The sequence below is a fragment of the Bicyclus anynana genome, chromosome 7 (genome assembly GCF_947172395.1).
Source record: "Bicyclus anynana chromosome 7, ilBicAnyn1.1, whole genome shotgun sequence".
NCBI classification, from domain to species: Eukaryota; Metazoa; Arthropoda; class Insecta; order Lepidoptera; family Nymphalidae; genus Bicyclus; species Bicyclus anynana.
The window spans coordinates 8,322,829-8,337,063 of NC_069089.1; the positions used below are offsets into that span (position 1 = coordinate 8,322,829).

At 35.9% G+C, this 14,235-nt stretch overlaps 1 protein-coding gene across 4 annotated transcripts in view; it reads right to left on the bottom strand.

The window, feature by feature from the left end:
* The window catches only part of LOC112046053 (uncharacterized), a 38,640-nt gene extending 32,431 nt beyond the window's left edge, over window positions 1-6,209 (bottom strand). For 3 of the 4 annotated variants that reach the window (XR_008250942.1, XR_008250941.1, XM_024082720.2), the window contains exon 1: window positions 6,037-6,209. Coding sequence is in view for 2 of the 4 variants with exons in the window: in XM_024082720.2 (XP_023938488.1) it covers window positions 6,037-6,099 (63 nt within the window). In the remaining 2 variants the exon portion in view is untranslated. The remainder of the gene's footprint in view (window positions 1-6,036) is intronic. The other variant, XM_024082557.2, reaches the window with a different exon arrangement.
* Window positions 6,210-14,235: the final 8,026 nt, after the last annotated feature.

Genomic DNA, 14,235 nt, shown 5'->3' on the forward strand with positions numbered 1-14,235 from the left:
GAATAGCGGGGCTGCCGGGGACTAGGGGCTGTGTTTTTGTTTGTTGGTCCATCTACAAAGATTTGCCCGATACTGACCACGCTGGGCATGCGGGTTGGTCAGCGCAGGACCAGATTTCTCGCACCGGTGTCGCTGCTGCCCGACACCGGCCTGTGCCATTTGAAAATCTAGCCATTGTGAATGGATATACCGCCATTTGTCGGTCGCCAGAGCCTCGTCGGTCCATCTGCAGGGTGCACCACGAGCAGGTGAGGTTGGCAGTTGGGGAGACTGACTAGTACTAGCCTCCCCCTTACACCCCAACAGGAACTAATACAATAATTTCTTGTACATATTATATGTATCTTTATTTTTTTAATCTATAAGTTTCAAGGGACTTTTATTATATATGTATCCTGTGATAATACTATGAACATATAGTTAAATATATAGCTTAGTTTGAAGTAAATAGATTAACTTTTTTTATATTAAACTATGACAGGACCACCTACTGCTACGGATAGGTACCTACTATTATTTCAATTAATTTTTCAAGAATTATCCGACAGTCTTTGTCCCGACAGTCTTGCCATATAAGTATACCATGTATACCGCTTTCTAGAACCACATATCTATCATAAACAAGTTACACAACAAAGTAAAAAAAGAATTTTCCTACTATAATATATATTTAAACTTAACATCTTTATAAATACTAATATTATAGAGATGTTAAGTTTAAAGGTATTGTAGGGGGGTAATCTCTGGCTCTACTGAACCGATTTTGACAATTTTTTTACCACTAGAAAGTTACGTTATTTGTGAGGCTATATTTTATCCCTGTATTCTTACGGGAACGGGAGCTACGTGGGAAAAACCACGGGACGTCGACTAGTTTTATTTGAATAGACAATAAGATCTTAAGCTGTAGTAGGAATCATGATAGTTGACATGCAAAATTTTATGGATAAGTTACATTAAAAGCAAATAGTTATTTTAAAATTAATGACAAATAACATAAATTCTAACAATTTAAATTCGTGACTCTCCTTTATGTAGGGTCGTATTGTCGTAGTCATTAAAACGCTTTAACGTGATTATTGGCCTACAATTTTTCCATTAAATAAAGACGGCACTTAAATTTTACAAGTGTCTTAGCGGAACCTTCTGACCTCAACTCGCTATGGGTGAAATTTGTATTATTACTGCAATGTTCGTAGTTACTGTGAGTTTCTATACTAAAACATTTGAGTTTAATGGAGATAACGTCCATAGCGGAAACAGATATTTCTTCACATTACAAAAGTAAATAAATGAAACAAGGCTTAATTATGGTACAATTTAGACTAATATTTAGTCCCCCTTTCTTTAAATGTATGTGTTATCTCATAAACTATGTATTATATGAACTTAAAATTGTGTCATTGCACACACATGACACAATTTTAAAGTACATTATGTTTCAATATGTGTATTCAAATCCATATTCAAACGAATTTTGAAGACCTTTTTAGTTTGTCTACTACAGCCGATAAGTTAAATTAGCTAATCTTACTTGGCTTAGTTTGCCTTTTTCTTTAATCTCACCACATAGGTATAGAACATAATTATCCACCCATATTCGGCTCGCTGCTGAGCTTGAGTTTCCTCTCATAATGAGAGGGGTTAGGCCAATAGTCCACCACGCTGGCCCAATGCGGATTGGCAGACTTCACACACGCAGAGAATTAAGAACATTCTCTGGTATGCAGGTTTCCTCACTATGTTTTTCCTTCACCGTTTGAGGTAAGTGATTTTTAATTTCTTAAAATGCACACAACGGAAAAGTTGGAGGTGAATGCCGCGGATTCGAACCCACACCCTCCAAAATCGGAGGCAGAGGTCATATCCACTGGGCTATCACAGCTTTAGAACATAAAGCACTCAAACTTGCGTATGTTTACATTTTTGAGAGGCCCCCGATATCTAACGTCACCTGGACGTGGGTTTAACTCACGATCTTGGGGGCGTCTGGACTGATTCACGGTTACCCCCTCCCGAATGGCCCTCTAAGCCGAGGTCCGAGTCTCATAGGAGACGCCCTTAGAGAGTTGTTCCGTCCTCTATCTTTATTTCAGCCTTCGGGTCTCATCAGGCGACGATGATCTTACCATCAGGTGAGATTGTAGTCATGAGCTAACTTGTAAAGAATAAAAAAAAAGAAAAAAAAGCTTCTGCGCTCACCCAAACCCCCCGGTGACATAGTGGTCCCACATGGAGCTATCGGCACTTACTCAACACGAAAAAAAAATACATCTTTGGTTACGAGTATTAGTCGTAAACGAAAGCTGACAAAGCTTCATTAACAGCAATAGGTACATATATCCAAGGCGTCTATTAATTCTGAACAGTTGCTTAAACATTTGTACAAATCGTTGCGAATGTTTGAACTTTCAAGCACTAGTGATTAATAATTTATTGGGGCGTGCGTAGGCGGCGGTAGCCTTGCCAACACGCCTTGTGCTCTGGCATTGGTTTGTTTGCCTGTAACAGCGCCATAAATGGAGCAACCTTATATTAACTTTAATTTAGACTGCTTTAAGTGGAGACCCTTGGGCCATGGAGTCGCAGTGCCAAAAAATTTTACCCAATCATTTCACCACGGCTAGTTGCCTCGACTGGTGACAGAAGGGCTGGGTCATTTTTTGCACAAAGGATCAGCCTGGCTGTCCAGCGCGGAAATGCAGCCAGTATTCTTGCCACCATTCCACGTGGGCATGATTTGTGTAGTTATAAGTTAGCTTAAGTTCCTTTCGTTCCGTTATTGTATTCTTTCTCTATAAAAAAAAATTGTCTAAAACAGCACAATTTTTAGAAAATATTAAAATATCATGAAATTTTAAGTAAGTATTTATTATTATAAGATTTAAGTTATAAGATTTAAGGTGGAAGCGGTCTTACTTGGAAGTTTATTCTACCCACACCGCTAAGGGTTTCTACGCGGCATCGCAATGGTATGCTACATCGCTTGTCGGTATAGTTAACCTCGTTTTTGCTCGCGACAATGGCCCAGTACGATCATGTTCTAAGGGAAACAGATGCTGACATGTGGCAGAAATAAGCATGGCAGCAGTACTAAGTGTCAAGAAAATTGACTCCAAAGAAGGAAATAATATTTACAGGAGAAACTTGATTATAAACATAACACAGTCTCCTTTTGATGCCCGATAACTATGTATATTCGATGTCAGTTTAAAAAAATAAAATAAGTAAATAAGCATTCTAGATCAAATGCAGTGGATTAATAGAAGAACGCGTATGCTACATTGGCGTCCCATAAATACTCCATGAGGCGTTCGACGATCTGGAATCTGGATGGCTTGCTAAGCTATTTAAGCCAGCTCGGCTAGATGAAGTGATTCTAGCGGGGACCAGCTCTAAATGACCTACGCACAACAGCCAATATTGTAACAGCGAAAAGTGCGGAATAGGCCTAAGAAAAAGAAGGCATACTTCTAATGAATACGAATTACGTATTTCAATATGAGTGTTTGTGACCTAAGAATACTTATAGAAGATTTTATTCGTGACTTTTCTGACTTTTCTATTATTTACAAATAAGCTATACTGTAGGTCCCGCAAACACTTGTACGCAGTCAGGTACTACTAATTTTCTACCTCATAAAGTTTCATTATGGTAACAATAGCTGGAAGATGCGAAGGTTATAAATATTTAAACAACTGCGTAGGTGACTCCGTCCGATAGAATAATAATAACTAAGGAATGTGCCTCGACTTGGATTTTTTTATCGCTTTAATTACTGTTATTAAAATGTCGTTAACTCTTAACTTCAGTTAGGTATAGGCGCGTAATTATAGTTAGATGCAAGTGGATCAATCTAATAAATAAATACGAGTGTCAAGTTCCGGTGATAAAAGAAAATCTAACGGTTCATTTTTGAAAGTAAGTAATATGTATCTATCTGTGCACAACAAAACCTAGTCTAAAAGATTTAATTATATCAAATAATATTGTTATTAATTTGAACAATGGTTTTTCGTTGAGATACATTATTTTCAACATTTTGTTGAAATCGATTGTAATGTAAAACATTTTAAAATCACCAATTAATCGAAATCTTTATCTGGTAAGGCACAAAAGAATCAAGATACAATAGTATAAAAAAAATAACAATAGTGGTTGGATGCGAAGATGGCGCTATCTCTATATAGCGATCTTTTCAAAGCAATTGGATAGCCAAATATGGGTAAATTCACCAGTAAATTTTCTTTATAGTCGTGGCTAAAGTTCTAAAGTAAAATTAGAATATATAATTTCTTTTTTCTATTGTTATTAAAGATACATTAATTAATAAACTTATCAAAAACATTTTGTAATCTCAATGCATATTGCTTGCACTGTAAAAAGTTGTTTCGTAACAAAACTATAATATGGAGTATCTACCCTATATCCTATCTTATTTTTGTTATATATTATGTAGATTACTAAATAAATAAATAATCTGTCTGTCTATATTATATATGTCAAAATAAATTAAAGGAAATATTTATATATGCGCGGTAGATTTACAAAACGGAGTTCCTGGGTTCGATCCCCGGCTGGGCAAATTGAGATTTTCTTAATTGGTCCAGGTCTGGCTGGTGGGAGGCTTCGGCCTTGGCTAGTTACCACCCTACCGTCAAAGACGTACCGCCAAGCGATTTAGCGTTTCGGTACGATGCCGTGTAAAACCGAAAGGGGTGTGGATTTTCATCCTCCTCCTAACAAGTTAGCCCGCTTCCATCTTCGACTGCATCATCACTTACCATCAGGTGAGATTGTAGTCAAGGGCTAACTTGTAAAGAATAAAAAAAATATTAATATATTATATTATATATTACCCTATTATATATGTCTAATATATTATGTATAAGTAGTACAAAATGAAAAATTCCTACAGATTAATTTTATACATTAGTCAGTCTTCAGGGTGCAGTGCATTTTTGCATTCATGAACTGCACGCCACTGAGTCAAAGGTTGCTTACTTGCAAACTTGTTTACAAGTTCTCTAATAATTACGATTACCTATGTCATACTTATCTGGGTTAGGTGGTATAACATGTTGTTACGCGGATTTGTGCATGTGATTCCAATGAATGAGGAAACATTACACTTTAGTACTTTTAAAAGGAAATTTACATGCCATAGCTTACTGAAGTACCCACCTACTCGTACGTATAATTAAGTTACGCACTATGCACTCTATTGAATGCGGAATGCTTCTACTAATTATTAAAGAGGGGACGCCTCGCGGTTCACCAACATAGTTCCCGTTCCCGAAGGAATACGGGGATAAAGTATAGCTTATATTATTCGCCGATAGTGTAGCTTTCCATATGTGTAAGATTTTTTTAAATCGGTTTGGTGGTTTAGGCGTGAAAGCGGAACAAACAAACTCACTTTCGCATTTTTATAATAAAAACTAGTAGAGCCTGGTATTCATCGCATAGTTCCCATTACCGTCATAATACGGGGATAAAAGATCAACTAGTTTCGGAGCCTACCTACTCGTATTTGTTACAAACAAGCAAAACAATAATTTGGTATGTAGGTAAGACATTGTGCTTCTTGTTTATATCCATCACCGTTTATCCAATTGTTCTGTTAGTTTTCGAGGTGACTTATACAAAAACTGTTATGCAAAAAACCAGTATTGTTGGAATATGCAAATACTTAAAAAACTGGGAAATTAATGTTTTATAGTACCGGTCGACGTCTCGTGATATTGCAAAAAATATGCCACATTTTTCAAGTAAGATTAAAAACAGCATTCAATTTTTATTTTAAGATTTTTTTAAGCTTCCGTATTAAGTCAATCCGCACTTCTTTGAAGTTGTTTTAAGGTACAATAACTTCAAAATAAGTGTGAATACCTACGCAATTACTTAAACAAGTAAAATATTCAACCTTAGTTCTTTATTTAGATTGATCTAAAGAGTGAGATCACCTGCACCCTTACGTCTGTCATTATTAGGCGCGTAGGAATGGCCAATAAGAAAAAACAACAGATGTTCACCTGCGCAAGCGCCGTTGCGAGTAGAGTGCACACCAAGGCACACCTCCTGATAAGGCACATCATTTTTCACAAGTTTTCTTTCAATTGTCACAAAGTTTGGAGTTAATAAAGGCACGCTCAGAATATCATGGCGGCCGACCGGTGCGCGGTTCGGAGTAACACTGCCTCATGCCTATGCCTGTGCCTCACGCCGCCTGTGTTACGAGAACAACAAACTTTACTTTCTGCGAGCGGCCGCGTTCACAATTACGTGCACTATCAGCTATAGCTTGACACAATTTTCAAAGCACAGTACAATACAATACGTCATAGCTTAAACGCTTATCGTCATGCTTTTTTGTTTCATTCACTTTAATTACACCTAATTATTTGTATTTTTTATGTCTCGTTATATTAATTTTTTTTTATATTTTTGTATACCTTTTTTTTGATTGAGTATTTCTTGTAAACTTTTTAATGGGATTGCAGCAGAGTCACCCGGGGTTTGTGCAAGCGCTAAAGCTCCCAAAGGCTAGCCCGGCAGTAGTCAAGTTCTCTAAATACGTAAACAAAATTTTAAACGTCTTTGTGAAATAAAGTAATTTAAATTTCCAACTAAGGTATAAAGAGATTTAAGTTTTTATAAATACTAGTAGTAGTCGAGTAATATTGTGATGTGAACTTTAGAACTTGTAAAGATGACAAACTTTTTTCTTAGTAGATACATTGTCATTATCATTTGCTCAGTAGATGCAAAGTTACTCATTTCAACCCTGTAGGTACATTTGAGTCACTATTAATTAATTATTATGTTCATTCATTAGAATTGCACTTAAATTTTGAACACAGATAGATAATATGACATATACTATCTATCCGCATTGGGCCAGCATGGTTGGACTATTTGCTAAACCCCTTTCAGAGGGTCCATATCCCTTCTGAGAGGAGACTCGATAATGATGATATGCTAATTATTATACTACATTATTCGCAAAATAAATTCTTAATATCCAAAAAATCTCATTAGCATGGAGCAGTGTGGGTCTTAACTTTACATCCCCTTTCCTATAAGGAGGAAGGCCTGGCACTCTTATAGTGGGCCGTTAAATTAGGCCTTAAATTAATAAATTAGGCGTTAAATTAGGATGATGATGATGCCCAACCTTTATGTAGGTATGTAACCAAAGTTTTTGTACCTACATATTAAACTTTAGTTATATAGGTCAATATATCGTGTGACATTAAAAAGAATACTTTATTTTATTATTATCGTTACTGTGAACATCGGCGTAACGTTGCGTCGGCGCGCGGGCAGCCGTTACGACATACGCCCACATATGCACCGCTCACCTGTACACTGTATGCCACACACACACAAACGCAATCTCAGGTATAGGACAAGCTGGTCATTCCCTAAGCTTTTGTAGACCTATTAAATTTTGTGAAAGTTTTTAAACAGGAGGTGGAAGTTTTGTTCTTTAGCGCGAGTTTGAATCAACTTAATTCATTACTTATCAATAGCGAGGGAATATTATTATCTTCGTGAAATCTAAAATATAATATCTATAGTAAAGTATGCAGTACACACACAATTGCAATCTCAGGTATAGGATAAGCTGGTCATTCCCTAAACCTTTTGTAGACCTATTAAATTTTGTGAAAATTTTTAAATTTAGAACAGGAGGTGGAAGTTTTGTTCTTTAGCGTGAGTTTGAATCAACTTAATTCATTACTTATAAAAAGCGAGGGAGATATTATTATCTTTGTGAAATCTAAAATATGATATCTACAGAAAATTAGGACTACTTATTCCAGATTTGTGCATATTTATTTATTAATAATCGTCGAACAGTAAAATGTAATCGATTGTGGTTATAGTAAACGTCAGCTGTTTTACATGATAGCCAGTCAGTACCAGAGTAAGATATTAAAATACATTATAGAGCATTGGGCCATATACAACGAAATCAATATCATTGTTTTCAAATTAATTTTGACGCTAATTGTTAAAATATTTCGACACGAGACATACGAGTAATTTGGGTCTAAAAGACTTCAACGCGTTTCAAAGTTCATAAGAATTATGTAGCTCTATTACAAATATTTGATTAAGTTGAAGAAATATTAAGACGCGTATGAGTAAGTTACTAATATATAAAAAAAAGTTTTATTATAATTTTACCATGATAATTGATACTAAAATCAAATAGATCTATACCTAGTAGATTAAATATAGAATAGTAAGTAGATACAGTAGATTAATTATAGAATATTTAATATTTTACAACCAAAGTATTTATAATTTAACCTAGCTCATATAGATAATAGATCAAGACACGGTATATTTTCTACATTATTTCTAATTTATCTGCTACGGACATATAAGTTTAACTTGGATGCATAGAGCCATCTAGGAACGACGAAAAGCAACAGCACTTTTGGTTCCTCAAACTACACATGTCTATAGAAGTCGCCACCGTCGCCAAGCACGTTGCCGCCCAAAATCAATACCCTCGTGGCGTGCGCTGTCCCGCCGATTTTCACTTCAGTCTCTCAGAAGGCACCCCCATTTACATTCATTTTCCTACCCGTTAACGCGCAACAGTGCTCCGTAAGCCGATTTCCTCCATTGTCGGATTTACCCTCATAATCTGTGAGTATGACCTTTATTAATACTTCCGTGTTTAAATTGTTGATTGAACATTTAATTAACGTAGCGTGTATTGAGAAACAAGAAAATATGAACTCAATAGTATTGTACCGGGAGCGTAAAGTTTAAATGGGTATGTAGGGCGGATAAAGAATGAATGCTCAGAAGAATATCGGTCACAAGTCGCTATTACTGAATCCAGTGTACAATAAATATATTTTAATTGATGTTTAACTAATTAATATAATTTTAAACACGTCATTTTAATTAAATAAATTCTCAATATTTTAAAAAATTGTACTTAGTAGTACTCAAAGATCGATGACTGTACAACCTATTTGTATGCAATTCTGGGTTAAAATTTTTAATTAAAAGATAAAAAACCGCTTTGTTGAATCATAAAGAGAAGTAATACCTATCTAAGATAGATTGAGTTCGGTAATAAGTTGGTACATTAAATCATACCTAACTAATTTGTAACCTATTTGTAAAATTACGTTTTATTTCGGTCTAAATACGTAGACTTTTCGTTACATATAAAATATCCGTTCAGTAGTTCGTTAATCCGAAAGCGAGGCTTATTCAGTACGTAGCTGCCATTCGGTGAAGTGATAAATGTTACAACCACGTTAGGAACACGCAAAGTATTTTAACTCAGGAATAATAAGTAGGTAGCTACTGAATAATTTCATTTAATCTAAATAAATCCATAGATTATTCAAAGTTTTGACAAATTTTCATAGTCAAGTATTATCCGTTTTTACAAGGAAGAAGGAAGAAAAACTGAGGAAGTAAATCGTTTCAAAAGATGCTCTAGATGGAAAAATATCTGTTTATTATTTTTTTTAATGCTGTTTGTCCATTGCCAATGTGACTTCGGATAATGAGGTCCTGGGTTCGAGTCAGTAGTAAAAAATTATGCTTTTCTATTTTCGAAATGTTTTAGTAGTAGTAGCAATAGGGAAGTTTGTGAGAAGTAATACATTAGTCGTTAACCCGTCGGCCCCGTCCATTATTAAAATAAGACTTTATTGTGTTCGTTATAGAGTCAAATACTATAAGCCAACAAGCCCGCATCGTTTAAGAAATCTGCGGTTATTAGAATTACGAAAAAATAGAATGATACGCCGCGTAGGAAAATACAGTAAATAATAATGAGTACAAAAAGGTTATGTCACTTTGGCTTATCATTAAAACGTTGATAGTCAACGGTTGACACAGGAGGAATGTTCGAATTAAAAATAAATCAAGCTTTTTGTTCGGTCAATATTTGACTTCTCACATTTTATATTTTTGACTCAATTAATTAAAAAATCTACTCATAAGAAGGCTCAGAGTAACACACCGGGCGATGGAGCGAACTATGTTAGGAGTATCTCTGCGTGATCGAATCAGAAATGAGGAGATCCGCAGAAGAACCAATGTCACCGACATAGCTCAACGAGTCACGAAGCTAAAATGGCAATGGGCGGGGCACATAGTTCGAAGAGCCGATGAACGTTTGGGTCCATGCATGGTGGTCTGACTCCCCACCAGGTGGACTGACGACATTAAGCGAGTCAGGACTATCAGGCGGCTCAGTATCGTGATGTTTGGAAGTTTCTACAAAACGTCTATGTCCTGCAGTGGACGTCCATCGACTGATATGAATTATGATGATGATGATGGCATTATCCAAGTAGCGTTAGATGAAATTTCACCTTTAGACAACGCGACGTAGACCATTGTCTATGATCATGAGGTATGAGTAGCTTACCTGTACCTATCTCGAGGTGCGAAACCTCATGGATTTTGAAATAGCGAAATTCAGGAATAAAAATCTTTTCTAATCCCCGGCTAAGATTTTGTAATTTTTTAAATTGGTTCAAATATTTATAAAGATATTTTTCCTTTTATTTTTTTGTCACGCTCTGTTTCATGCACAATATACCTTACTCACATTTAATTCAACAGTTTTTTCTCTTGCCCTTAGAATTTTGGGAACGCGTTTTTTAATAATAAATTGCGGTCTTCTCCTGGGTCTCACAGTTGTTGATACTAACATGAATAGCTAGGCGGGTTGTATTCCCTTAGGAGCAGTGAAACATTGTGGCTGGCGATTTGATCGCTTGTTCATTTTCAATCATGTTACGAAATTTTGCGAATTTATATACGTATGTTTATTGTAAACATTGCATGAGTAATTATTTGATCAAACATTTTATGGATTGACTAAGTATTTGCTGTAGGTTCTTTATTGAAAATGAATTATTAAACGTGGGGGGCGATGTAGCACTGGGGTTGAAGTACCACCAACTTGCCAACTTCGTGCTTTTTTACTGAGAGTTCTTAGAAGAAAGAAAAGCTCAGTTTCAGATAGCCTGACCCCTGGGCCGGGACTGAGTTCGATTACTGGCTCGAATTTAGTCCCTCATAATCCGAAGCCACATTGGCTTATCACTGTAGACCAACAATACGCAGTTCTTAATTTCATCATTATCAACCCATATTCGGCTGACTGCTCTGAGCTCAAGACCTCTCAGAATCTCAGGCCAAATAGTCCATCACGCTGGCCCAATTGGCAGACTTCACACACGCTGAGAATTACGAAAATTCTCAGGTATGCAGGTTCCCTCACGATGCTTTTCCTTCACCGATTGAGACACGTGATATTTAATTTTTTAAAATGCATAACTGAAAGGTTAAAGGTGCATGCCCTGGACTGGATTCGAAGTAACACCCTCCGGAATCAGAAGCAGAGGTCGTGTCATGGTTATTAGTTATTATTATTCAATTTGCCAGTTAGTGGAAATAACGTTTCAAAGCGTACTTGTTGACAGTAAAGATATCAGTTGGAACATTTTCGAGTTTACGTTTGAGAATGCTCCAGTTAATGAATTTCCACGGAGCAATGCCTTCCTTCAATTTTTCTTCGTTTCGATACTGAATATTTTTTTATCTGTACCAATTTCCTTAACGGATAGACACATATGAAACACAATAGGAAATGAGATGTTATTCTTTACATAAGAGAATCTTGTGCCGCATTTGGTGATTGTGAGATCGATTCTCCCGTGGCGAGACGTCAGCTATTGGCAGCAATCCAGAAGATGGTTGGCGCTGTTTGTCGACTGGAGTCTTTGAATATTTATAAAGACAACATTGCTAATGAATTTGTTTAGGATCGGTGCTATTTCACAGTCAATTGAAAACGTGTATTTAGTCAAATAATAATAGATAGAGACGTGATAGAAGGCGTATATTTGAATCATGGGCATGCTCCTCCAACTTTACAGTTATGTGCATTTTAAGAAATTCAATATCTCTTGTCTCAAACGGTGAAGGAAAAACATCGTGAGGAAACCTATATACCTGAGAATTTTCTTAATGCTCTACGTGTGTGAAGTCTGCCAATCCGCATTGGGCCAGCGTGATGGGCTATTGGCCTAACTCTCATTCTGATTCGAGCTCAGCTGTTAGCCGAATGTGGGTTGAAGATGATGAAACAGATATTATACAATGATCATCATTGTCATTTATAAGGTCCACTGGCCACTTCTAGCATAAAAAAGGGCTACTAAAAGGGCTACAGAAAAGTAATTAAAGGATTTTTTCAAACTATTCAAATCAGATTTAGATAATTAGGGCGTATCTACCATTTGCGTTTTATTCATTAACTACGGGATACCGTGTACTTCATTTATTTATTCAATTTCGTAAAGTTTACTTTTGTGTATCCCACAGTAAGAATATCAATCATTTATACCAATAAAATCTCTCAAGGTTGTAAAAAGGACGTAAACTGAAAACAAGAAAACATCGTTAACTGTAAATATATTCAGATACCTTCATAAATTGAATGAAATGGATTCTGAAATATATTTTGTTTGAAAATAATATTATTTAAGTGAAGCTTAGAATAACATACAGATTTCTAACAAGCTATGATTTTCTTTTCATGCAACCACTCTACCAACCCCTAAGTAACGAAGGGGGAGATAATTACCTACGTAGGAACGCGAAGTGAAAATATTTTTCATGTTACTAATGGACTCTATAAGAAACTTAGGTACATTTCCGTCGTATTGTTACGTTTTATTATAACTTCCTGTAATCAAAGACTAATCTTGAAAGTTTTTGATGAACATTACGAAAAAACTTTGTAGATGTAAATTATTTAAAGAAAATTTAGTTCAATTAACTACATATATTTATTACACTCAGTTCTGTGGCAGAGAGAAAATTTTGTAGCGTTAAGGAATTCCCTTAAAACCGGTTAACACTCTCTTTCTCCACCCGCGTTATTTTCCCTGCTCAGCCAAACCGGGCAAAATCCCACCAAAGCAGCCCTTGACACCCGTTCTAATAAAGAACTATGCTATGTAAATAAAATACATAAGTCAAAGTCACTTTACGAGACACGGAAAAATAATGACCATGCATCACGCATCCATTTTGGCCGGACGCATTTTCTTCGATTACCTTTTCCTAACAATACATATTCGAGGTAGGTATAGTATTTTAACTGTTTTTTTGGTTCTTTGATAAGTATACGTGGTGTAGAAAGAGTCTTGTCTTAGAGTCGGCCTATGAAATGTTCAGTTTTTCGTTTTTTCCAGAAGTTAATGAGTATTACCGACGTAACGTATTAGTAAGACCTTGGCCTCTCTAGAAGTGCAGCTAGTTCTATATTAGAACGAGTATCCAAAGCTGCTCTAATAGGATCTTACCATATTTGGATAGGTAGGGAGAACAACACGAGCAGAGAAGGGAAGTGTTGATCGATCGTCAAGGAATTCCTTAACCCTACATCCAGTAGTCACAAGTTCTGGACTTTGCTTGGTGTTTTTCTCTCTACCACGCAATGGACCCGGCACCTGCATGGTGAATCCATTCAATACTAAGATATTCGTCTCATGAAAACTTCCTAAAGTTGATGGAGTAACACCTTACACTCCACTGAATCGGAGACCACGTTAAGCAATAGATCCCAGTGATTTTCATTAATATGTGATAGTGATCTTAACGGATTCAAATATTATCTTCTTTTATTAGGAGGTAGGTCTGGCCTTATAGGGAAGCGTTATTTAAATGGGCTGATATTGATGATGACATTTTATTTAACTTTATGGAGTTGGATTAATTAAAACGGAGCGTAGTTAGGATATTTATTTGATTTAAAACCTTTAACCTGAAGAGAAAATTTAAATAAATTTTAGAAATCATTTCCGTAGATTAGTATAGATTATTTCAGAAAACGCAGGTTGCATTTTATAGTTTTATGGTTATACAAAAACAAGTACATTTAACATTTCCGCGTAAAACCTAAAAGTATCTTCGGCTCTTGTATTCTTTGAATAGATCGAGGCCAAGTGTCAACTTGAAGACTACAGTTTTAGTTCAGTTCAGCGAATGGGAATGCCTAAGCCCTAGGGAACATTTTGTCAGTTGAGTATGTATTTATTACAAATGTTTTTTTCTTGCTTTTAGTTTGCGGAAAATCTGTTCAACACTATGTATGGTTTTTATTGCCTACAATTTTAATCAGTGGGTATTCTACAACAGGAATATTGAGCACGAGTTTATCAAAA